Below are 26,460 nucleotides of genomic sequence, written 5' to 3' on the forward strand. Positions count from 1 at the left end.
ATGGTGGAGAAGTTGGAGAATAGGGGTATACTGGACCTCCACCTCATAGGAACCAGCTTTGTGTGGATTCTTATCTTCTGAGTTGTTATTCCAGTTGGTGTCCAAGAAAGTTCTCCTTATTTAATATATCTCTCAATTAAATATCACTAACAAATATATACTGGCTGCTCATGAGAAAATCTGCATATAAGTCACTGTTCCTGCAATAAAATGAATGTTCTATTTTTAGTTTCCAGGGGCAATATGTTAAAGATTACAAATCGCTCTGTTAAAATTTCTACACGTATGAGTGTTCCAACATCCCTTTAAAAACATATACGTAGCTACACAATTGTGATTTTTCAAAAGAAAACTGATTAGACCACCTAAAAGTTAAAAAAAAAAAACCCAAAACCCAATGCTTTGTATTAGGCATATACCACTTGAATTAAACATTTTAATCATAAAAAGCTAGTTTAATAAGAAATTACATATTTAAATTAGAGTCAAATTCCTTCCTCAAATGTGGCCTTGGAGCTCACGAGTAAAGTAAACTAATGAAAACGGCTATGGTAAAATATTTGGTTTTAATTTTACCTTAAATATAAATTAAAATAAGGCATAAGAAAAACTTTGTGACCACAATATATACATATGGAGAACAGTCCATTAAAGGATGCAAATAATTCAGACAATATAGTGTAAGCTTTAATATATAAATTAGATGTCCTTTTCTCAGCTGTTAGTCACTCACAGTGGTCTAAACTTTACACTGTGTATTAAAATGCTAAAAAACATCATCGCAATATAGATACAATGTGGGAAAATACATATTTGTGGCTTTATACACAACCTAAATCAATCCATTCTATACAATAGTTTTCCAAAATATAAACGGCACTTTACATGCAATAGAATATACAAGGCTGGATGTTCTCATACCATTTAATATAAAGGAAAGTAAGGAGAAAACACCCTTTTAACAAGACAGTTACAAAGCAGTAGTGGAATGTAGAATGAGATTTTACCATAACACAGTCTTGAATAAAACTAAGAAAATATGAAAAAGGACAGTTTCTACCACTTTTAATTATCTTTTTTTTAATAAAGTCTGTGATTTCATTTTTTCTAATTGTATCACAAACTGAGAAAACATAAAAGGAAGAGAGAGAAAGGAAAAAAAAAAAAAAACCTGATCCTTTATGAATTTTAAACATCAGCCCTGCCTATGGGCTGCATTTAGGCTGCTTTCTGTTGACAATTCCCTAAATTATTTCTGCCTCTGTGAATTGCGCATCAGTAGTGAGATGAGTTTTCCAGACTTCATCACGCCATTGTGTAACCATAGCTGCCACAGTGTAGTGCCACGAGAAGTCTGTCCTTGAGTATTTCTTTACTTGGGTATTCAGGTAACTTGAGCATGTTGATGCTTTAAAAGAAAAATATACCACCATTAAATAGGAAATTTATGAATTGTGTGATTGTTTTGTCTAGCAGTAAACACCCTACTCAATAATTAACATAAAACTACCCTCTCAAATTTGCATTCAAATTGGAAAACCTCGAAGCTGTATTTAAAAAGAAGAAAAAAACAAGACCCTGGTGCAGCACTGCAGTTTCCTTTAGAATGCAAATGTAGCAGAAGAGAATAAATTCCTTTCAGCTAAAAATAAATAAGCAATAAGACAATTTAGTAACATCAGTAATACTTGAAATATAATCAAATAAATTACAGGTAGTTAGGATTTCCCCAAAACATCTTCCCCACCAAAAATAAGGAGAGAAAGGAACAACAAAGCTATTATTTATGAGTGATCCCAAATCCTGAATGCAGATAACAGTTGTTTTCCTCTGAATGCTGCAATATAGAAGTTAGAATACTAATAATTCAAAACTAATAAAAAACATGCTTAATGCATTTAGATCAATCAATTTAACTTACCACGTGCTTGAAGTTGGGAGAAGATTTGGAGTGTACGGTACAGCAGCAATCGTAAAGTTCTGCAATCCACTTCCACCCATGATGTTAGCGAATCCACCATGCGGGACCCTGGAACTGAGTTCATCACCTTGGTAAGTTGTATCATAAAAGGAAAATCTTTGTGCTAGATATAGTTCAGGTTCTATGAGTAAGAATCTATTCAACTCTGGAACACTAACAATATGACATTTTTGAATTGTAAAACTCAGGCTCATGATCAAAACCTGTAAAAGCCTGCTCGGTAGCCAGTCAGCAAACTTCATGAGACATCCCCCTCCACATTTCTATAAGTCATACCATGCTTTCAAACTGGTCACAGTACATACGTATCTCTACTATTGTATTTATCTTGCTGCCTTTAAAATTATTTGCTTTCATGTGTCCCTACTAAAGTGGTACTAACTTGAGGGCCCTGGCATGTCATTCATATATATACACACATATATACACATATACATATATACACACGAACACACGCATGCACACACACACACACACACACACACACATATATATATATATATATATAAAGACAGGTCTGGCAATCTGCTTCTGAAAGGTCACAGCCTTGAAAACCCTATGGAATAATTCAATTCTGCATACATGGAGTTGCCATGAGTGGGAATCAACTTGACGACAACTATATAAACACACACACACACACCCATTGTTGTCGAGTCGATTCCAACTCATAGTGACCCTATAGGACAAAGCAGAACGACCCCATAGGGTTTCCAAGGAGCAGATGATGGATTTGAACTGCTGACCTCCGGGGCTCCCTCACATATATACATATAAATATATGTGGCCTTTCTATATATCATGATCAAACGAATTGATCCTTGAAAAAACTATTGCTTTTAAAATGAGAGCCTGTGATTTCCAGATGAATTAGAATGACAAACATTTAATAAACAGGTATTAAATGCATGCCCAAAGTCAGAAGTCTGATCAATATTAAAAATGTTTCTAACATACGATTGATGGCTTAAAGCACATTTCAGTTCATGTCTTAAAAACGGTGAAAAATGGAACAGGATTTTCTGTTTGAAATGTATACAGACGATATGCATATAATCACCAAAACCCACTGCCATCAAGTTGATTCCAATTAGTATATATTCACAAGGGGAAAAAAAAATTCAACAATCCAATATAAATTTCTAAAAATAGCAGTTTTCATTTTGAGCTGAGAAGTAATTTGGTTGCTTTTTGATGCTTTAGGAATAAAATTACTGGGCTTACCTTAGTAATCCAAGTGAATATTAAGAGTATGCCTAAATCTTGCTAATAGAACACTAATGCATGAGCAATTTCTATTCAGAGCAAGAGATTTATCTAAAGAAATACTGGCTAATCAACATTAGTTAATTTGTGTATAGTAACTCGTGCCTAAAAAATTAACAACCCATTGCTGTCGAGTCAATTCCAACTCAGAGTGATCCTATAGGACAGAGCAGAACTGCCCCATAGGGTTTTCAAGGAACGGTTGGTGGATTAAAACTGCTGCCCTTATGGTCAGGAGTCGAGCTCTTACCTACTGTGCCACCAGGGCTCCTAATAAATCAGAAAATCCTTCAATTTTGAACATCTAAATTGAAATTATTCTATAAGTCAATATTCACCAAAAAACCAGTTGCCATCACGTCAACTCTGACTCACGGTGCCTCTGTGTGTGTCAGAGTAGAAATGTGCTCTACAGGGTTTTCAAAGCTGTGACCTTCTTTGGAAGTAGATCACCAGGCCTTTCTTCTGAGGTACCTCTGGATGGGTTTGAACTGCCAACCTCTTGGTTAGTAGCTGAGCACTAAACCATGTGCACCACCCAGAAACTCCACCAATATTAACCAACCATCCCTTAAACTTCATTTGTATGCTTCTTAACTATGAACGAATATGGCTGGGACCCATCCTTAAATAATAGTTTCCTTATGCTAAGTTTACAACTAACCATGTACAGCATGTATGAGAAAAATAAACAAGCTGATCTTTGCTTGAATATTATGGCACTCTTGGATTATACAGTGTAAAATTACAGTTAACAAAAAATGACACTACTATTTTATACAGGACATCAAATCATATTTTCATTATTCATAAGGGATAATGAAACACAAGAGTAAGACACATATTCTTACAGACCAATAGAACATTAATGTCACCACCATAGAAATATTCAAAAATTACTTTCTGTGCTAACTCTGGGTTCTACAGTTCAAACACATTTGATTTTTCAGTAAGTTTGCACTGTAAGACATAAAGATTTTTTCAGTGTCTATTTAGAAGCAAATAGATAAAATATTTCAAAATATTGCTAAAAATATAGATAATTTTTGCTTAAAGTGGTAAATACTATGCCTGTACTAATGAAGTTAGAAGTGGGCCTGGGACAGTCTGATATAGAAGGAAAGTTAAGGTTCGAAAGAACTCAAGTCTTACTCAGTTTGAACTCAAAACAAAGGATTGTAGTTAGACTAAGTGCTGAAAAGTATATTCTTCAGCCGGAATGTGAAGCTTTAGTTCTGTGACACTTCCCCTCAGCTTCTACCCATATCCTTCACCTCACTTCAAATGGATTCATGAGCCAGACTTCATGACCAGTTCAATAATAAATGGTGCAGTTCTTTTCAGCCTGGCTAACAATGGTTATACTATTTACATGGGTAGGGTACTATGTATTACTAAACCAAGAGTATTTTTACTCCACAAAACAGCAATGTAACAGATGTTTTTAGTACCAAAGAACTTGAGCAATTACTTTCTGTATATTAAAGACTCATAGCGATCAAATCATGGCGGGAACAGAATAATTCATTATATGGTATTGAGGCATATACCATTTAAAAGTATCTCAAAGTTAGAGCCCAACCTATTACATCATAGAGCAAAATACAGTCCAGATGGCTTAAAACTTGGCATGTGAAAAGAGAAACTATAAAAACTTACAGAAAAGGATGTTGATGAACACACATATAAAATCTTGGGAGTAAGGAAAGATTTATAAAAACCAGAAGGAAAATAACGACAAAACCATTTGGCAATATAATACTTTTAAAAATCCATGGTATAATTTAAATTACATGGAAATTTGTATATTTAACTTAAAAGGCAAATGATAAACTGGAAAATATTTGCAGAGCTTAATATTAATTCTTTTAAGTTAAAGAATACATAAAATAGAATTTTTAAAAAGACTGAAAAATAACGTGCAAAGGAAAACAAGACAATTCACAAACAAAAATTATATACGTGACAACAAATCAAATGAAAATAGAAACAATTACATTCTGTACTGACAGAATAAGGGGAATGGGCCCTCCCATTCCCTGCTGATAGCTGATACTGAATACTAATACTTTTCTGGACGATAAATGAACAATATATATCGAGGCGGTAAAATCTGTACTCTTATATTAAAATTTTTCTGTTTTTCGAATTTATTGTATGTAAATAATCACACTGGACAACAAGATTACAAACATAAGAATTCCTTGCTTGTGCAGCACTATTCATAGACAGAAAAGTTCTGCAATAGATGATTAGATAAACTAAAAAAAAAAACAAAAAATAAACACACTGCCGTCAAGTTGACTCCCGCTCACAGTGTTCCCATGCATTTCAGAGTAGAACTGCACTCCATACAGTTTTCTTGGCTATAATCTTTACAGAAGCGTATCACCAGGCCTTTCTTCCACAGCACCACTGGACGAGTTTGACCCGTCAGCCTTTAGGTTAGTAGTCGAGCACAGATTGTTTGTGCCAACTATGGCTTTTTCAATGGAAGATTTTGTTGTTATGCACCACTGAGTCAATTTTTGATTCATTGCAACCCCATGTGACAGAGTAGATCTTTCCTATAGGGTTTTCTAGGCTGTAATTTTTATGGGAGCAGACTATCAAGTCTTTCTCCCATGAAGTGGCTGGATGGGTTCGAACCACCAACCTTTCAGCCAGTAGTTGTGCACTTAACCTTTGCACCACCCATACAAATATTAAAAATTTGAGTACTATCATTGACTTAACTACAGAATTAAGATTGCCAAATCACAGAATAAACATGCTGATAACACTGAGTGGAACTGCTTATTCTTTTATACATTAAGTATACATTTATTGAGCACTACTATGTATGCTTTCTCTTTAATACTTGTTGTGGGTTCAATTGTGCCCCACAAAAAGATATGTTGAGCTCCTACCCGAGTACCTGAGAATGTGATCTTATCTGGAAACAGAGTCTTTCCAGATGTAATAACATTAAGATAAGATCATGCCAGATTACAGTAAACCCTAAATCCAATAGCTGGTATTCTTCAAGGAGACAGAGATTCATAGACACAGAGGAGACACAGGGAGAATGCCATGTGACGACTGAGGCAGAGACTGGGATGATGCACCAAGGACTGCCAGCAACCAGCAGAAGCTAGAAAAAGACAAGGGAGGGCTTCTTCCCTAGAACTTTCTGAGGAAGCATGGCCCTGTGACACACTGATTTTGGAGTTCTCCACAACTGTGAGTACCATCCAGCTTGTGGTACTTTGTTACAGCAGCCCTAGGAATCTAATATCCAAACAAATCTTTTTCAACACCTAAACTATTGGAAAGGGAGGCAAGATGCTGACAATTTATACTAATAATTCTTCATTTTGGTTGTTTATCTCTAAGCCACTAGAGATGGAATACATTAAGTCCTTTCCACATTATCAAAAAATGCTTACCTGCCAGTAACAAACTGCAAGAGAAGAACTCTCTCCTCTTGAGTGATATCTTCCACAACTTCCCAGAACCACTAACCAAAAAACAAAACAAAAAAAACTCCTTAGCTAATATTTCAGAGCAATTGTAGGCTTCTTAATATGAGAGAAATACACAATATTCATAAGGCATATTTTATTCTATGAAACTCATTTATCAAAAATGATTTCATACAAAGCTTTCATGTACAATATTCCCAAAAGAAGATTTAGGAAAAATACTTTGCTAATTAATGTAGGTTTTCATCCAATAGTGCTGCAAAGTTTACAAAATTAAATGGCAAAACTTAACTTCATTCTAAGCTCTAGAGAGATTTTACCTGAATAACCGGATCTTCTCTTTCATAGCCACTTGTGTATTCTGTATTTTTTATCCAATCACTCACATCAATTTCTGGCATGCCAGAAAGCAGTAACTCCTTTGGGGAAGAAGAAAAATATTTCATTAATCTTTGGGAAGAAAAGTTATTACATTTAAATCGTAAATTTGTCTTAATTAGAAACTAATCCCATGTAAAACTAATTTATTTTTGTGACAGTTTCTGCATGTCATCAATAACGAGCACTACAGAGGACAGAATTCTTGATACTAATGATCTCAAATATTGGAAGGTATCTCCACACTGACACAATTAAAACATAACATGAGATAGTAGTTTATGTGCAATAGTTTATATGTTCAACATTACATGAACATTGTTACATAATTTAGTTTATGATTATGATTCTTTGTAAATTTGTTAAATTCTGTAAATAAAGATGCTATTCTCAACATGAAAGTAAAAACAAAGGCCTGTATAAACACTAGGTTAAGCACAGGAAAGTTTACCAAGAAGCCTTTAAAAAGGAGGCAATATAATAGTTATTTAAAAAAAAAAAGAAGAAGTTGTTCAGGTCTTCAAGGAACTCTATTTTGGAATAATTTGGATTCTTGTAGGTCAGCTTTCCAAAATGTGAGGGAAAGAATTTAATTCTCCTAATACCTTTTGGTAGCCTGCTTTTTTTCCAGGATGATTATCAAACAAAATGCTCAACCAAATAAAAATGAAATTAAGAATGGCAAAAGTATCTACCATCAAGTTTTCCAAGGGAACAGAGAACATAAAAAGAGCTTGTTCAAGTTTCTGAAATCAGTCTGTATTTCACAGTTGGATGTGCTTACATGGTCAGGTGAGGCAATGATTGCCCTGCACTTAGTTAACACTGACAACCCTGAGGAGTATGATTTATCATTACAGGGAAGCAGATACAATGTGGTTCAAAACCATGCCTCCTTACAGCAACTACTCACAACATACACCCAATTAGTGTAGAGTACACTGTGAACAAGATTAATATAAGGCACTAATAACCCCTTGAGGTCTCTGAGACCTTTTCAGGGTATTCATGAGGTTCTCCCTTTCCAACTTATCTGTGGGAGGCTGGATTTCCTTCATATACTTCAGCCAAAACAACTATCACAAGAGGCTATATGCAGAAGCAATCTAGCTGCCTTCTATTATGCCAAACATCAAAGAGATTTGCAAAAGTGTAAAACAATGCCACTCTACTATTGTTTTGTTTTGGAAAATGTCATCATTTTTCATTAAAAAAAATGTTATTTATGTTACCATGTAATGGGTTGATTGTTGTTTTCTATGAATTAATGTTTCAAATATCTCTTATAATTTATAATGCAGTAAATGTTGATTTGCATAACCCACTTAAACAAAAGCTCTTTTTTTTAAGGTGTCCTAAAACCAAAAAGGTTGGCAACTGCTGATGTAGGGTAGGCTTCAGTCCCCTTATCACAGCATTATAAAATACTTTTATTAGATGAAAATGTTCTGGTTAGTCACCATTACTACCCTCAAATACATTCCTCACCTGTCTCTGCACTGTTCTACGCCCTAGAAGAATGACCCCTACAGACTGGCTCCCTTGCCTGCTGGCATGAGGCTGGGTTCCACCCCTTGGGAACACAGGCAAGAGTCTGGAGGCAAGGGTATTCTTTGTTTCATTCCAGCTTCAGGACCATATCTTTGCTGAAGCCATGTCTTCTCCATTTAGCACCTACCAGGTGGCCTCTCTTCAGTGGTCCAGACTCTCACTGAGCTCCTAACAGTAATTCCTCCACCTATCTTTTTCGTCTAGAGGTGGTAAAGCTTTCCACTAGTCTCTGGATTCCTCATCATACCTTGTTTATTCTTAACACCACCCACACTTCTGTAACAGTCCCTTTGTTAAAGTTCTTTATTTGAACCATCTGGGGAGAATTCTGTTACCTGGTACCACCCTGATACATATCTGTAAAAGGGAATGGGGCTAAATTTTACTCATTCTTAAATTCATGAGTTTAACCCTTCTCCCTTCTAGGTTGATGATAAATCTTTAATAATGTTCAGTATGCTTTCATTGTTCATAACTATGAATAAAAATGACTGATACTATATTCTCTCAGGAATCTGAAGCATTCATGAATATCCTATTATTTGTTATGATGTTTTATGAAGAGCAAGAAAGATCTTACCCCATATTTAACACCTGGGCAAAAAAAAGTTATTAAATTGACTGAAAATAAAGAGATTTAATGAGACCTCCACAATAAAAAGTTCATATAATGAAAGATTTTAAGCCCCAATCAATAATTTACTTATTTAAAAAATATGGCAAAATAATTGAAATAGTCTGCTAGTATTTGAAATACCAATGGCATAGCTTCCAGCATCATAGCAACATGCAAGTGACCACAGTACAACAAACCGACAGATGAATGGTAGATACTAAGATACACTATGAATCATAAATCGAAAACACTGCTGTATATATAAAATTAAAAGTAAGTATCAGCGTACTTATTCATATATTAAAATGAAAGACACAGGGGTAAAACTAATTTTATAAGGCAGAATAAAAACCAAAGGATATTTTCCTATTAATCCAGAATTTACTACTCCAAATTATTATTTTTTAAATAAGAAAGCAGCTATATTCTAAAATAATTGTTTTTTCTTAAGAATTTGGACAAGCCAAAGAGTCTAAAAATAATATATTACCAAAAATAAAAGGAAAAAGGAAATGGGGGAAAATGTAGATATAAATCATATAAAATTAGAAATCCCGTTAGCTCTTTAACAAAAGACAGGCAAATTAAAGCATTCATTAGGACCCAGAGGTCAGAAAAGAGAGTAGAGTCCAAATAGGTCTGAAATGAAGAACTATAAAAGTATAAATATGAATATGGTAAGATAAGGTGGAAAAGACAACACAAGAAAAACCTTAACTGATCCATCTTTCTAGAAGTTCAAGATGTTAGTATTGGCATCTCTTACCTCACGTGGCCAAATAAAAAATTCAGAAATAATGTGACTATTGCTTACGGGAAAATTGGCCTTCAACATCTCCCATGCAGAGACATTAGAAATACATTTGCTTACCATCATTTCACCCCATTTCACATTAAGGAATTGCTTATCTGGTTATTAAGCTTAAGAGACGCAGAACCATAACTCTCAAAACAAGTCTCTAAACAAGGACATTAGATCATACTGTCTCATTATACGTTATTTCTTCCATCATAGTAGTCCAAACTTATTTCTAAATCACATCAACTGAAGTTCTAAGTGTTGGTAACAACAAAAAAAACAGACATTTTTCCTTACCAATTCATATTCATCAAAAAGCTGTATGAGGGAAGGTGGAATGAACATATGAAAGCCCTGTAAAAAAGCATTGATCTGAGGCTGAATGGCTCTTGTCATTCGAAGTTCAGTAACAAGCTGGACGTATTCTGCCTATAAAGAAAACAAAAATTCCTGATGACTTTAAAAACTTTTCACATAATTAAGATTATGCTGATGCAACTTCATTTCTCAATTAAGAGGTAATGTTTAGAATTATTTGGCCTCAGTTTTCGCACATCTCAGAGAACAGTAAACCACCATCTAATAAGCTGTTTAGCCCAAATTCCTAGTAATCCTCATGATTTCTCTCACACCCCCTATGTGGGTGCTATCAGATTAACGTTTAAAAAACTTCTCAATCTGACCTTGTCTCTCTACCTCCACTTCCAGCACCTGGGCCCAAGCCACCATCCTCTCTCACCTGTATTAATATCTGGTGTCCTTGTTTCCATTTTTCCCTCTGTACTGCTTCTTCTCCATCATAGCCAAAGAGTTTTTTTTTTTTTTTTTTAATAATTCAGATCACATTAACACTCCTGCTCAAAACCCTACAATGGCTTCCCATGACACCTAGAATAAAATCCAAAGTGCTCAACTTACTCTATAAGGCCCTAAGCAATTCAGCCTTTCTCCCTAACCTCATTTACTTCCACTCACTCTCCCTTGCTCACTCATTCAACTCTAGCTTCATTGGCCTTCTTGTAATTCCTCAAATGCAAATTTGTTCAAGCTCAGGATCTTTATTCCTCCTGGTCTATCTGAAATGCCACATTAGAATGTAATCTTCCTGAAGGCAATGGCTTTATTTTGTTTATCAATATATAACCCCATCCCCTAAAAAAGTAGTTGTCACCTTGAAATTATTTAACAAATAACTGATGAATGAATGTGGACATTCATCAAACTCATCTAATACATACTTCGAGCTAGATGAAATGGCTCATTTAAACAAAGCTAATTCAATTCTGAGTTAAGTAAGGTAAGCTATTTGCACACATTTTATTTTAAAATGTATCATCATCATAGAAAGTATTGTCTCTTAAAATTCAACTGGTAATAAAAAAATACTTTGACTCAGACCAGGATGAATTATCATATCTGTATCAGCTGTTATTTATATATTTTTTAATTACTTCTAAGTAAAACTTTATGAAAAGCCATATGCTTTATATAGTTCTCACTTCCCAGGGATGAATACTCTAAACACAGAGGAAGGAAAGCCTGTTTTAGCCCTTTTCCTTTATCATTTCTTGGCACTAATCTGACGCAGTGTCCCCTCCCCTCCCCCGCCCCCAAAAGAAAAACAGGCACTGAGCCAGCAAGTTATATATAACTGCTGGCTTTTTTTTTTTTATGAATTCTCTGTACGTCTCAGAGCTACAGAACTGTCACAGTAGATTCCCCACTGCCCTCTCCAAACCTCATATGGCTGCTTGTACAATCTGGCACAGACAAAGGTGCTATTCTCTCTGCTCACACTCCCAAATCCTACTTCCCACTACCTGAGAATTTTTCTCCAGTATACAGGAATTAATCAGTTACTACAATTAAAAAAAAAAAAAAATTACATACAGGTAATTACACCTACTCCTCACTTATCAACTATCTCATTATTTGATATTTTGCATTTATGACAATAGTAAAAAATCTGTTTTGAAAAATTAATTTTTACAACTAATCTTTCTTCACACTTCCCCTTCTGTTTCTTCTAATATTAATTATTTTCCCCATTTATTTTAGTAAGTCTAGTCCATAGCTATTGGATATCAATTTGTGAAAATCAGCTCCTTCAGATTCCAGACTCTACACGAATTAAGTAATTTAAATGGGAAAGGTTCTTGGTTTAAATTATTTTTCAGCATAAAATAATAAAATCCAAGCCAAACCCTCCAGAATTGTTTAGCCAAACTCTCCAGAGTTGTTTATTAAAATGAGTTTTCCAGAGAACTGAAAGGTAACTGTGTGTAAGTAATAGAAAAATCTGAATTAAAGTGTTTCTGAAATATCACACACACATACATGCATATATAAAAGAAACAGGTCGCTATACTTCTCCCTGACTTCTTAAACAGCACACACCTAAACAGAAAAACACAAAATAACATTTTCTTGATGATACAATTATTACTATGAACATCCACTATTATTATAGGCTATGAACATCCATTATTACTATGAACTAACGTTTCAATTGTTCCCATTGTGCAAAAATACACTAGCTTCATTTCTATGCCTATGAAAGTGCCCAAGTAACTCACTCACACCATTATCCCCTCGCATAACTACATCAAATACCTTACAGGCTTTAAGCAAACAGGGTGGACACGAAGATGACAGTAAGTCCACAAAAAACTGGCATAAAGAGTTACATAATTACAATGACAAACACACAGATCGATGCAACACAATTGAGAACCCAGATGTAAATCCATCCACCTACAGCCAGCTAATCTTTGACACAGAACCGAAGTCCACTAAATGCGAAAAAGACAATCTTTTTAACAAATGGTGCTGGCAAAACTGGATGGCCATCTGTAAAAAAAAAAAAAAAAGAATAGAAACGTGACCCATAGCTCCTACCATACACAAAAACTAACTTAAAATGGATCAAAGACCTAAATATAATATCTAAAATGATAAAGATCACGGAAGTAAAAAAAACAAGACAACACTAGGGGCGCTAATACATGGCAAAAGAGAAAACAAACCATAATTAACAATGCACAAACACCAGAAGAGAAACTAGATAACTGCGAGCTCCTAAAATTTAAACACATATGCTCATCAAAAGACTTCAGCAAAAGAGTAAAAAGAGAATCTATAGACTGAGAAAAAAAATTTGGCTATGACATATCTGACAAGGGTCTAATCTGTAAAATCTACAGAATACTAAAACACTTCAATAACAAAACGACAAATAATCAATTAATAACTGGACAAAGGATACAAACAGGTACTTCACCAAAGAAGACATGCAGGCAGCTAACAGACACATGAGGAAATGCTCAAGATGATTAGCCATTTAAGAAATGCAAATCAAAACTACAATGAGATACCACCTCACTCCAACATTACTGGCATTAATCAAAAAAACAGAAACAAATGTGAGAGAGGTTGCAGGAGATTGGAACTCTTATGCACTGCTGGTGGCAATGTAAAATGATACAATCACTATGGAAAAGGATATGGCACCTCCTTAAAAAGACAGAAAAAGAAATACCACAGGACCCAGGAATTCCACTCCTGGGAATATATCCTAGAGAAATAAGAGCCATCACAAAAATAGACATATGCACACCCATGTTCATTGTCGCATTATTAACAATTGCAAAAAGATGGAAACAACCTAACTGCTCATCAACAGATTAATGGATAAACAAATTATGGTACAGACATACAACGGAATACTACACAACGATAAAGAACAATGATGAATTAATCTGTGAAACATCTCACAACAAGGATGAATCTGGAGGACACTATGCTGAGTGAAATAAGTCAATCACAAAAGGACAAATATATGAGGCCACTATTGGGCTGGGTATTATAAAAATGCAAAAAAAGGTTTACACACAGAAAAAAAAATCTTTGATGGTTATGAGGAAGGGGGAGTGTAGGGAGGAGAAATCACTAAACAGTAGGCAAATGTTAACTTTGGTCAAAGGAAAGAGAACACACAATATAGGGGAAGTCAGCCAACTTGACCAATGCCAAGTTAAAGAAGTTTCCTAAACATATCCAAATACCTTGAGGGACCGACTCACTGGGGCTGAGGGCTGGGGACCATGGTCTTGGGGGACATCTAGGTCAACTGGCATAACAAAGTTCATAAAAAGTTCTAAATCCTATTTTGATGAGTAGCATCCAGGATCTTAAAAGTTTGTGAGTGGCCATCTAAGATACATCTATTGGTTCCATCACATTCAGAGCAAAGGAGGATGAAGAAAACCAAAGACACAAGTATTAGTCCAAAAGACTACTAGACCACATATACAACAGCCTCCACCAGCCTGAGCCCAGAAGAACTAGATGGTGCCCAGCTACCATCACTGACCACTCTGACAGGGATCACAATAGAGGGTCCCAGACAGAGAGGGAGAAAAACGTAGAACAAAATTCAAATTCACACAAAAAAGACCAGGCTTACTGGTCTGACAGAGACTGGACAAACCCCTGAGACTGTGACCCCCGGACAGACTGCTAACTCAGAACTGAAGCCACTCCTGAAGTCCACCTTTCAGCCAAAGATTAGATAGGCCTATAAAACAAACAATAACAAGTGTGCAGAACGGTCTTCTTAATCAGTGTATGAGACCAAATGGGCAACATGTGCCCAAAAGCAAAGACGAGAAGGTAGGAAGGGACAAGCAAACTAGATGAATGGACATGGAGAACCCAGAATGGAAAGGAAAAAGGGGGACAATTTTGGGGACACATTGTGGGGAATACATCCAATGTCACAAGACAATTTGTGTATAATTTTCTTAATGAGAAACTAATTTGCACTATAAACTTTCACCTAAAACACAATAAAACTTTTTTAAAAGTTATATAATTAAACAATAAAAATAAACCTAAAATTTAACTTTGCTCTAAAGTATTAAAAGAGTTGATATAACTTGGGGGAGGAAGGGTGTCTTTTATCCCCCAACAGATGACATCTCCAATTAGAGTCACATCTGCTCCTGAATTTTGTTGTGAACTGTTTGAGGACATAAAAATGATACTACATGATGATATAGAATTAAATTGGAGAATTAACCATACTGAGGGTCTGAATTAGTACTTACACGGGTGAAAGAGTTATGCTAATATATATTGAAAGTTTTCAACCTAGAAAGCCACAGTATAGAGACAAGGAAAAAAACAAAGCTTTAAGCACACTTTTTACCAGCTCAACTTCTGGCCCCAATAACTGATACAAGATAGGTAAACAAAAGTTAACTGCAAAGGGAAAAATAAAAACATTAAGACTAAGGAGACTCAATTTTCAGAAATTATGGTTCAGTTAAATTACATATCTAGCCATAGAAACAGTTTGTTTCAATAATCTCATCTGAATGTCTGCAATGGATAACATCACATCACCCTTCAAGGACCTTCCTTAAAATTTTAATCTCTTTTCAAGCTTTGAAACTAAATTATGTCTTTTATAGGGGGACAAGAGACAGCAAGGGATGCTGAAAACTGACATTTTTTGGAAGCATTTTCCTTCTTGAAAATCTTTTTCACTATTCCTTAAAAGATATGTAAATAAACAACATTTATTTGAATAACAGGTAACAACTTTTAATAGCCAGTGAAAATAAGATGTTCTTTTTCCCCCCCTCTAAGTGGACTGATACACTTGGCCACATTTGTAAAACTGTCTGGAATGATTATTTATTTACTTATTTTAAGCAATTAAAGTTTAAATAGCATTATTATTGGGATAACTCACTTCACTGGTCAAATATAAACCATTTGGTTAAAAATATTCCCTGAGTTTATCTACGTGATTATTGTTGCTCTGGTATATAAGAGTTCTCACGGAGAATTTCTCTGCTGAGAATGCAAAAGAAAACTATGCTTCTTTTGTACAAATAAGTAGATATACTGTATTTTTATTTTGCAAAGAATGTACCATGTATTATACATTTTTGCCAACTGTGCAGCACTCCCCCCTTAAGACGATCTGATAAGGTTTCGCATTTAACTATTGAGCTAATGCGCTATAATTATCAACTCTAATTAATAGAAAACAGTTTCTATTTTTATATTCCGATTACCAAGGGACTACCAAACTAGATCCATGACTTCTTGACCATGGCTTACACCTTTAGCATACAATTATGATCAAAAGTAACATTTCTGGACTATTTTTATACACGACAGTGTGTGTGTTTTTTACACGTAAACCAAGAGATTAAAGAAAATGAACAGAATGAGAGAAAATGAACAGAATGATATGATTTACCAGTAATATGGGAGGACAGGTGAATGAAGCCACAATTCACCTCTGGAAATGTCAGAAGACATGTGGTACAGGCATGAGCACACTATGCCAGAACCGTTTTACTTAATTTCATTGTTTCCACGCATTATATGTGTGGTGCATTGTTCACGTGGCCATGTTATTTGTGAAGAATAGGGTATGTAAAAGAAGGAGCACATTTTATAATGCAACATTTTTCAAAAACTTATTCTTTACCAAATTATCCTTATTTTTGAAGTCACAAGTTCGTCACAGGGATTGACAGTCTGATAAAAATTCTTACTTCAGGTTCCTTGGAATAAATTTGGTCACTGAAAACACTGATCCTTCATGTTACCATTTTACAGATTTGGTGATTTTTGAAGTGGGTTTTTAGGATATACTAATTAAAATTTAAGGAAAAGTATGTTCTCTTTGTTTACAGGAAGATATTAAAGACAATTTAAAATCTTCCTAATAACACACGCGTATACTCTATGTATCTTAGACTTGAAGTTTAAAAGTTTTCAGAGTAGTAACAAGATCTCTCACAGTACACTTTTCTGAAGATGAATAAAGAATTCACTTTAAATCAATAATCGATATACATAAGCCTATATTTGTGCTTATATGTAAGTCAAAAGTGTTTGTGTGTGAAATAAATCAAGCAATAAAATAAAAGGTATTAACCATATAAAAATGACCGAGGGAAAACATACCAAATTTATATTTGCTACTAACTCACTCACATCTGCTGCTTTAGTAAACGGAAGGCCTAGCAGTGCCACAGCTACACAAACTTTGACTTAAACTGAGGGTTCACCAGTTACTAGTTTTGAGTCCTTGGGCATTTATTATTATCGTATTGTAGTTAAGAATTCATTCTGTCAATCTAAAGCTGCTCTAAAAACAAAAATAAAAAAAATATGTTCATTAAAAAAAAAACCTGGTGAGTAAAAGGAAAATAAAAAAGAAGTCAGGCTTGAAATTTATCGATTGCCTAGGTTCAAATCCCAGCTCCACCACTTATTAACCATATACTTTTGGAGAAAGCTACCTATCCCCTCCACGCGTCTGTTTCCTGGCCCTAAAAAGGCGTATCTACACTTCACAGGGTTACTAAAGCATAACTTAGTACATGTAAAGCACTTCGAACAGTGCCCACCACATTATAAGCACATGATCAATGTCCAATGTTTTTAATATTAAAGCTGTTTCCACATCTAGTAAAGAGAAATAACTATCTCAAAAGGCTGTTAGATGAGAAATGGACAAAGAACATACCTCAAACACACGAAGCACGGCTAGTGCTTAACAGCTATTATTACCACTAGAAAATAGAAGTGATGGCATAAATATGGATCTCTTCCAGTCAGCTGGCCAGGTAGGTGCCGTCCAAATTTCTTGGCATAGACAAGTGAGCGCTTCCAATGCTGCATCCATTTGTTGAAACATCTCAATTGATATTCTGTCAATTCCTGGAGACTTGTTTTTCACCATGCCTTCAGTGCAGCTTGGACTTCTTCATTCAGTACTATCAGTACCTCATCATATTCTACCTCTTGAAATGGTTGAACATCGACCAATTCTTTTTGGTATAATGACTCTGTGTATTTCTGCCATCTTCTTTTGATACTTCCTGCCTCATTTAATATTTTCCCCACTATTGCAACTCTAGGCTTGAATTTTTTCTTCAGTTATTTCAGCTTGAGAAATGCCAAACGTGTTCCTCCCTTTTGGTTTTCTATCTCCAGCTCTTCACACATGTCATTATAATACTTATCTTCTCAGGCTGCCCTTTGAAATCTTCTGTTCAGTTCATTTACTTCATCGTTTCTTCCGTTTGCTTTAGCTACTTGATGCTCAAGGGCAAGTTTCAGAGTCTCTTCTGACATCCATTTTGGTCTTTCCTGTCTTTTTAATAACCTCTTGCTTTCTTCATGGATGATATCCTTGATGTCATTCCACAATTCATCTGGTCTTCCATCATCAGTGTTCAATGCATCGAATCTATTCTTGAGGTGGCCTCTAAATTCAGGTGGGATATATTCAAGGTCATACTTTGGCTCTTGTCGACTTCTTGTTATTTTCTTCAGTTTCAACCTGAACTTGCATGTGAGCAATTGATGGTCTGTTCTGCAGTCGGCCCCTGGCCTTGTTTTGACTGATGATATTGAGCTTTTCCATCGTCTCTTCCCACAGATGTGGTCGATTTGATTCATGTATATTCCATCTGGTAAGACCCATGTGTATAGTCACCGTTTATGTTGGTAAAAAAAGGTATTTGCAATGAAGAAGTCGTTGGTCTTGCAAAATACTATCATGCCATCTCCAGCATCGTTTCTATCACCAAGACCATACTTTCCAACTACAGGTCCTCCTTCGTTTCCAACTTTCACATTCCAATGACCAGTAATTATCAATGCATCATGATTGCATGTTTGATCAATTTCAGACTACAGAAGCTGGTAAAAATCTTCAACTTCATCTGTGCCCTTGGTGGCTAGTGCGTAAATTTGAATAATAATCATATTAACTGGTCTTCCTTGTAAGTGTATGGATATTATCCTTTCCCTGGCAGCACTGTACTTCAGGACAGATCTTGAAACGTTCTTTCTGACGATGAATGCAATGCCACTCCTCAAGTTGTCATTTCCGGCAGAGTAGGCCGTATGATTGTCTGATTCAAAATGGCCAATACCAGTCCATTTCAGCTCACTAATGCCTAGGATATAGATGTTTATGTGTTCCATTTCATTTTTGAGGACTTCCAATTTTCCTAGATTCATACTTCTTACATTCCAGGTTAATGGATGTTTGCAGCTGTTTCTTCTCATTTTAGAGTTGTGCCACATCAGCAAATGAAGGTCTCAAAAGCTTGCCTCCAACCGTTATCATTAAGGTCGACTCTACTTTGAGGAGGTAGCTCTTCCCCAGTCATGTTTTGAGTGCTTTCCAACCTGGGCAGCTCATCTTCCGGCACTGCATCAGACAATGTTCCACTGTTATTCATAAGGTTTTCGCTGGCTAATACTTTGCAGAAGCAGACTGTCAGGTCCTTCTTCCTAGTCTGTCTTAGTCTGGAAGGTCACCTGAAACCTGTCTGTCATGGGTGACCCTGTTGGTATCTGAATACTGGTTGCATAGCTTTCAGTATCACAGCAACAGGCAAGCCCCCGCAGTATGACAAACTGACAGACACCATACAGACTACTCAATGCTTCTTTCTAATTCAACTTGCATGTCACCTACAATCTCTGATATCCTGCTCCATTCCACCCCCATTATTTTTTCCTCTCAGCCTAGGTGAATTTTATGATTAGTATTGTAAAAGTGATGTTAATATTTAAAACTCACTTAAGTGTTCAACATGCAATGTATCAACATGGGCAACAAAAGAAGATTGGCTACTTCTAGCTTACCCTTCATTTCCAAGAGCTAGAAGAGAAGGTCTAAGCAAAAAAGAGTCACTTCTAATGCAAGATTTTATGGTTCTATGATTTCAGCTTTGAGATCAAGAACGAAATAGTGAAAGCAGAACTTTAAAAAAAAAAGATGAGAATACTAAAAAACTAAAAACGTAGTTTTTAGTTAAAAAAAGGGGGGTACTTCAGCCATTTTCAAAAGTAAAACTATGGGCTTTTTCTAGGTTTTAAAACAAATCACTGACAGATACAAAATTAAATTGAAAAGCAGTATATTTAAAACGTGCAACTTATATTCTTCTGTCTACATTACTTTTATTAATTTAATGCACTGCTTTTTAAACAAAAGGTATTTTCATCTATCTGGTTTCATTCTGATTACCAAAGCATTTTAAGAAAACTTAGAAATAAATGACTCCCCCAAGTGGAGATCAGCTTACATAGACCCTGTATTATTAACAAGCTCGGCAAATCATTTAAGTCTCTAAACATGCTTACAAATTATTACACTGAACTCTAAACATTACAACTTTGTAACTGTAAAGTGAAACGTTCATGACAAAAATGTATAAGTAAAAATAAATAAGTAATGCTCATAAAGTATAGGGTTTGAAATTTTTTAATTGATATTTAATAAATTGAATACTCTAAAAATTTTAAGACAAATTATCAATTTTTAAGATACAGGTACATATCCATGATTTTTAAAATCTTTGAATAATTCTGATCACTTATTTAATAAGCATTAAATGTTTAAACATCAACAATTTGATATACAAGTACACTAGACTCTGATAACATTAGAAAATGAAGGGACTCAATTTATTGTGAAACATGTTTATAAAAGAAAAATGAAAGCTGACACAATTTATCACCATTTTAGTGAATAAGGTCTTGCTTCTACCGCCATTATCAAAGCTCATCATTAAAAAAAAAGTTACCTATAATTAACCAAGCAATTAATTAATACAGTTAAATAAAAGTAAAACTTAAAACAAAAGTTTCAAGCTCTTTATTACAGTAGTATTCCAGCCTCAAACTAGATTCACAAAGGATATACCTTAGGTGTGAGTATATTCTCAGTGTTATGTATTCAATATCAATATTTTTAGATTGCAATAAAAGACACAAATGCAAAAGAGCTAATAAAATAAGTGTTTTAAAAATCTAAACAAAAATCATGTTCTAGTGGGAGGGGACCTGCTAGGAAATGCAAGTATAAACATAGCTCTATATCACACATTTGTTGATGGGTCTCTACATTGTCATATAACATATATTTGGTAGGAGTGACACATTGACTTGCCAGATATAGTAAATTCACAGATAGGATTCATGTTTAAGGTTCTCTGATGAAAAGTAATCATTTGCTTAATATAGAGTCTATGATTTCATTACCCTTAACTGAGGGTATGTCTCCAGCATAAAATAAAATAATAAATGCACTACAAGGTGAACAATCTAACAACTGGAGGATTTTAAAAGCATTTTCATTCACTGGAAAGCTCACATAGATTTTAAAAATTAATTTAATCATTTATACTATCTTAGGAGTCACTGGGTAGCACAATCGGTTAAGCGCTTGTGTAGTAGTCAAAAGGCTGGCAGTTCAAACTTACTCAGAGAGACTCCCGGAAGACAGTGCTGGTGATCTGCTTCTGAACGGTCACGGCCTTGGAAACCCTATAGAGCAGTTACACACACACACACACACATACGAGCTCACCATGAGTCAGAATCGACCGATGGCAACCAGCAACAACATACTATTTAATCTTCTACACTAAACATAACTTGTTATATTAAAAATTGTTATTTCTTGATATGACCAAATTTGCATGTATTATGATGAACATCAGATCTGAAATTAGGAGACCCAGGCTTTGGCCCCAGCTTTGCCATTAACTCTTTAAGTTTCAGTTACCTCATGTGTAAAATGAGAGATTAAAATATCTGTTAAATATAAATCTTTAAAAACCCAGCTCCTGGCTTTGTTTCTAACAAACTTCACTTTTTTTTACATTTGTGGTATCTAAGTTTCAAGAATTAAAATTACATAGCTTACTACAGTTTCCTACTTTCCTTTATATACCTGAAACTAAAGCTTATATTTACAAGATACCATCCAATAACAACAAACATTGGTATTGTATTTTTCAATTTACAAAATGTTAATAAAAATTCTGTATGGGAAGTACTATTATCTCAATTTTACAGTACAGAAAACTAAGGCTCGAAAAATTTAAAATATGCCCGTCTTCTGGTTAAAAAAAAAAACCAAATTTTACTAAATCTATAACCTGCAAAACAGTTCACTGAACATTATTTTTTATAGTTAGTTGATTTTAAAGCTGTCCTTGAATTATAATTCAACTGAAGCAAAGGAAGAGTTTTAGTCTTGTTTTACCAAGAGTCTCTACTGGTAATTAACAAAATTGGAATTCATACCCAGATCTTCTTACTCCAAATGTCCTACACTATATATCAAAACATACAGTAAATATGAGATCGCCATGAGTTGAAATCAACTCAGTGGCAACTACCACCCCACTGCCATCATATTTAAGTCACGCTGTGATTTTCAACAGGGAAGTCTAAAACATAGGCCAAGATTTAAAAATAATAATATGGACAAATAAACAAGATATAATAATAAATAAAAAATAGTGAAGTTATAAAGTTAAAAAAAAAAAATTATCAAGTTAAGAGGTTTGCCAGATTTAAACCAAAACCCACTGCCATTCAGTCAATTCCTGCTCATAGCGACCCTACAGGACACAGCAGAACTGCCCTGGAGGGTTTCCAAGGCTGTGATTTTTACAGATGCAGAGTGGCACCTCTTTCTCCCAGGGAGCAGCTGGTGCGTTCAAACCGACCTTTCAGTTAGGAGCCAAGTACTTTAACCACTGCACCACCAGGGCTCCTTCTGCCAGATTTTCTGGATCTCAAAAGCACATAGGAAGTTTAAACACTGGATTTCTTCTTTTCTCTACTGTAACTGTTAATACTCTATGTTTAAAACACAACATAATGATTATTACAAATATGATCTTGATTTAGGCTTACATTCCTAATCTAATCTTTCAAAATGCAAATGCCCAGTTTATACAATGATGGCGTCAACTCAATTGTGTTCTAGGATGCTTCAAGAACCACCCCAGCACACTAGTACAATATTTAAATGATCCTAACTCAAAGTTTGAGAAATCAACCTTAGAGGATGGTTTTATTAATTTAAGTGTTTTATCTGTTATAAAACTCTAATAGTTTAACTCTTTCTAAGCAAGTAACAGGAGACTTTACAGTAGTTAGAAAACTATTAGGGCCAAGTTACAAACAATGGCTGAGATAAAAATTCAAATACTCACTTTGTTATTTTGTGTCACAAGAATACTTCCACCCCCAGGTTTCAAAGGCACTTCTTCCATTGCTCCAAACACATCAGTCTCCACAGAAAAAGTTAGTTCTAGACCTAGATCACTAATATCATTATCTAAAATCCACTGCAAATTTTTGGCATATTCTGGATCAATGGATGCCACATCTTGGTAATTTACAGGAATACCTAAAAAAAAAAAAAAAAAATGCAAACATACAATAGTTATATTCTGTTTTTGCCTTTCCTTATCTATTTGTTTAATGGTAAAACACTGCCCTCTACAGATACTCTGTAAAACTGCAAAATATAATCCAACTCACAGCAAGATTTAAATGGATGACAATTCCTGAATTTGGAAATTTTTTAAATTAAGTTGTGTTTCTTCCACATTCTTACAACATAATCTTTCTATGAAAATGCTGTTTGTGAAATTATTATAAACCTCAAAGATGTCAATTTTCTCAAGTATTCTCATATTAAAGTGCATACTGGAATAATATATATACACTTAAAATGGGGGGGGAAACCTGCAGCAAAAATTTCAGAAAAGTAGGTCTTTTTCCTCCTCCTCAGGCCCCCAGATGCTTTATAAGCACAGATAGTCTCTGATCAAAATAAAAAGTGTCTGATCCAAAATGCCATCACTTATATATTTTTTCTTAAAAACTGTAAGAAATCGCTTTAAATGAATGTTGATAGGAACAATAACAGAAACATACCAAGAATGTGCTTGTAGAATGATCTTGTGAAGTAAATGTTGACCAGCTGCCTATGGTTCAAAGCTAATCCCAAAATCTGTCCAGCAAACCGGAAATAGTTCAAGTGATCAGGATTTACATAGGAGTTGCTGTTAGGCTGAAAAGTTGTTCCTATTAAAATAAATACAAAATAATTTATTCTTAAGAATCTATATGCAGAACAGAAGGATACTTTCAATGTAAATAAATTAATTCACATACAACTTCAGCAAACACAAGGTTACATACAGTATGTATAAACTTTCACAGGAATGCTCTTTGTGGATTATATGAATGGGTAGGGGAACTGAAAAGAAGAAAATCATTAATCCATCACACGTACTTATCAGGGTAAGTCTTGGTGCAGAGAGAAAATTTTTAGAATACTTTTGACTGAAAGCAGTTGAAAGATAGGTCAGAGAGACTCTGGAAACAATACATAAAAAAGATCACTTATACACACATACTGGTTTTCCTAGGCAATGTGGCAACAATTTCTAGTCTGTGAAGTAGGGCAGACATTGCTCATTCATCTTTACATACCCAGTACAGTAAGCATTCACTAGTTTTTGATTCTTATAGAGCACTGTAAGAGAAAAAACTAAAAATTTTAAATGTACAACTGCTCTTAAGTGATAGACTTAGTCAATGAACTTAATGTCTGCTAATTATCAGAAAATCACCAAAGCCCACAAGTTGATCAATTCTTTTTCATAGCAAAAAAAAAAAAAAAACCCAATTTAAATAGGTACCATCAAGATAAAAGTAAAAATGACAAGGGCAACAGTTATAATTACTGTCAAAATCTAGTGCAATGGAAAAACATAATGTCAAGACCTCAAGTTTAAGTAACTCTACTTCCCTATTTTTTCTGTGATGACCACAAACTCACTCATTCACTCAACAAATATTTATTGAGTTCATGTTATGTACTGTATTTGAGGTACCTGGGCTAAGAGAAAAAAATAACTGATAAACTTCTAATGAAATAGCATCAAAGAAAAACAAAATGCTAGAAAGCCAAATGTGTGATCATTCAGTACACCTACTTTGATAATAATCCACTTTGTGCTTCATTAATATTTGATTTATCAATGTTGACACTGGGCTAAATTGCCGTGACCAATTTATTCGGTTAGAAGATAAAAATTTGGAAGCGTATGGTTGAATGTTTACATGGGCCACGTGAAACTAGTCATTTGCTGTAAGTACCTTTTTTTAGAACTACTCCCAGTAATGAGCTAAGACTGATATTAAAAAAAGCAAAGTTTTGTGAGATGAAGACTTCAAAGATAAACAGAGCCATATTTTCAAAAATATAATATTCTAAGAATATTCACAAATATTTTTTAACCTTTTAAAATAGTGAATGAATTAACCCTAGTTAACGATGAACCAGCAAAAGTTTTTGATGGTTCTACTTTCCTCCCCTAGCTCTCTGTATAACTCCTTCTTTACCTAAAAACTTTCTAGTACACCTGGTTTATTTAAAGGAATAGACAATGGGAAATTAAAAAAAAAAAATAGAAAAAAACTTCAGGAACGGAATAAGTTTTTAATTTGAAAACTAGTTAAGACAGAATATATAGATATTACATTTTAAGTTCAAACTACATGTAGCTGTGATCCCCTCGGCTATTTTCATGACCTCAGAAAAATCCTACTGTACAAGGAAATATCATGTTCACAGTAGAATAGTAATAAGAACATCTAATATAATTTCATGCTTTTTATGTGCCCGGTACTACGCTAAGCATTTTACATACATCCATCAGCTAAGTGAATTGTCACTACACTACCAAACATAGGTTTATCCCCATTTTCAAGTGGGAAATTGAGGTTTCAAAAGGTTAAGTTTATTGGTCCAATATCATACCAAAAAGTGGCAGAGCCAGGGATTAAACCTAGTTTAAGCCAAACTTTCAACCACTACAATAAACTATTTATCTATAGTAAGCATCTTAATTTGATTAGAAAACAAAAGAAAAAAAAAAAAAGCCCATTGTCTTCCAGTTGATTCTGACTTAGCAACCCTACTGGACACACCATAACTGCCCCACAGGGTTTCCAAGGCTGTAATCTTTTTTTTTTTTAATCTTTATAGACACAGACTGCCACATCTTCTTCTCACAGAGCAGCTGGTCGGTTCGAACTGCCGACCTTCAATACACAGACAAGTGCTTTAACCATTGCGCCACCCGGTCCTCATAATAGACTATTTATCTATAGGGAGCATCTTAATTTAATTAGAAAACAAGTTTTTAAATATTATAGCTATAAGGCCTATCCAAATGTTTCCCAGATAGAGGAATTTTTAAATCTTAAATATTAATTTTATACATGTCTACTAAGCTGAATTTCAATCTATTAATACTATGAACCCAAAGAGAAGATTTATATAAATCATAATCTTTATAGTCTTAGTGCTTCAATACATGCTCTGCTATAAACTGGTAGTAAGAGGAAATACTTCTACTCATGATTTCATACCAAATCTGTTATTGAAGTATGAAACTGAACAGATGGACTCAGAATAAGCAAGTATTAAAAAAAAAGGAAAAGTATAAAATATAGCATCCTAATGATAAATCTG

At 34.5% G+C, this 26,460-nt stretch overlaps 1 protein-coding gene across 8 annotated transcripts in view; it reads right to left on the reverse strand.

The window, feature by feature from the left end:
* Positions 1 to 392: 392 nt before the first annotated feature.
* HACE1 (HECT domain and ankyrin repeat containing E3 ubiquitin protein ligase 1) overlaps positions 393 to 26,460 on the reverse strand; it is a 112,339-nt gene continuing 86,271 nt past the window's right edge. For 3 of the 8 annotated variants that reach the window (XM_049898139.1, XM_049898113.1, XM_049898130.1), the window contains 7 exons: positions 23,850 to 23,999; positions 23,120 to 23,316; positions 10,353 to 10,484; positions 7,032 to 7,130; positions 6,676 to 6,746; positions 1,922 to 2,035; positions 395 to 1,408 (listed from right to left, as the gene is read on the reverse strand). In XM_049898139.1, the coding sequence (XP_049754096.1) occupies positions 1,306 to 1,408; positions 1,922 to 2,035; positions 6,676 to 6,746; positions 7,032 to 7,130; positions 10,353 to 10,484; positions 23,120 to 23,316; positions 23,850 to 23,999 (866 nt within the window). In that variant the 3' untranslated portion in view covers positions 395 to 1,305. Of the gene's footprint in view, positions 1,409 to 1,921; positions 2,049 to 6,675; positions 6,747 to 7,031; positions 7,131 to 10,352; positions 10,485 to 23,119; positions 23,317 to 23,849; positions 24,000 to 26,460 lie in introns of those variants that run through there. The other 5 variants (XM_049898155.1, XM_049898122.1, XM_049898164.1 and 2 more) reach the window with 4 other exon arrangements.

This window comes from Elephas maximus, chromosome 1 (genome assembly GCF_024166365.1).
Source record: "Elephas maximus indicus isolate mEleMax1 chromosome 1, mEleMax1 primary haplotype, whole genome shotgun sequence".
Classification (NCBI taxonomy): domain Eukaryota; kingdom Metazoa; phylum Chordata; class Mammalia; order Proboscidea; family Elephantidae; genus Elephas; species Elephas maximus.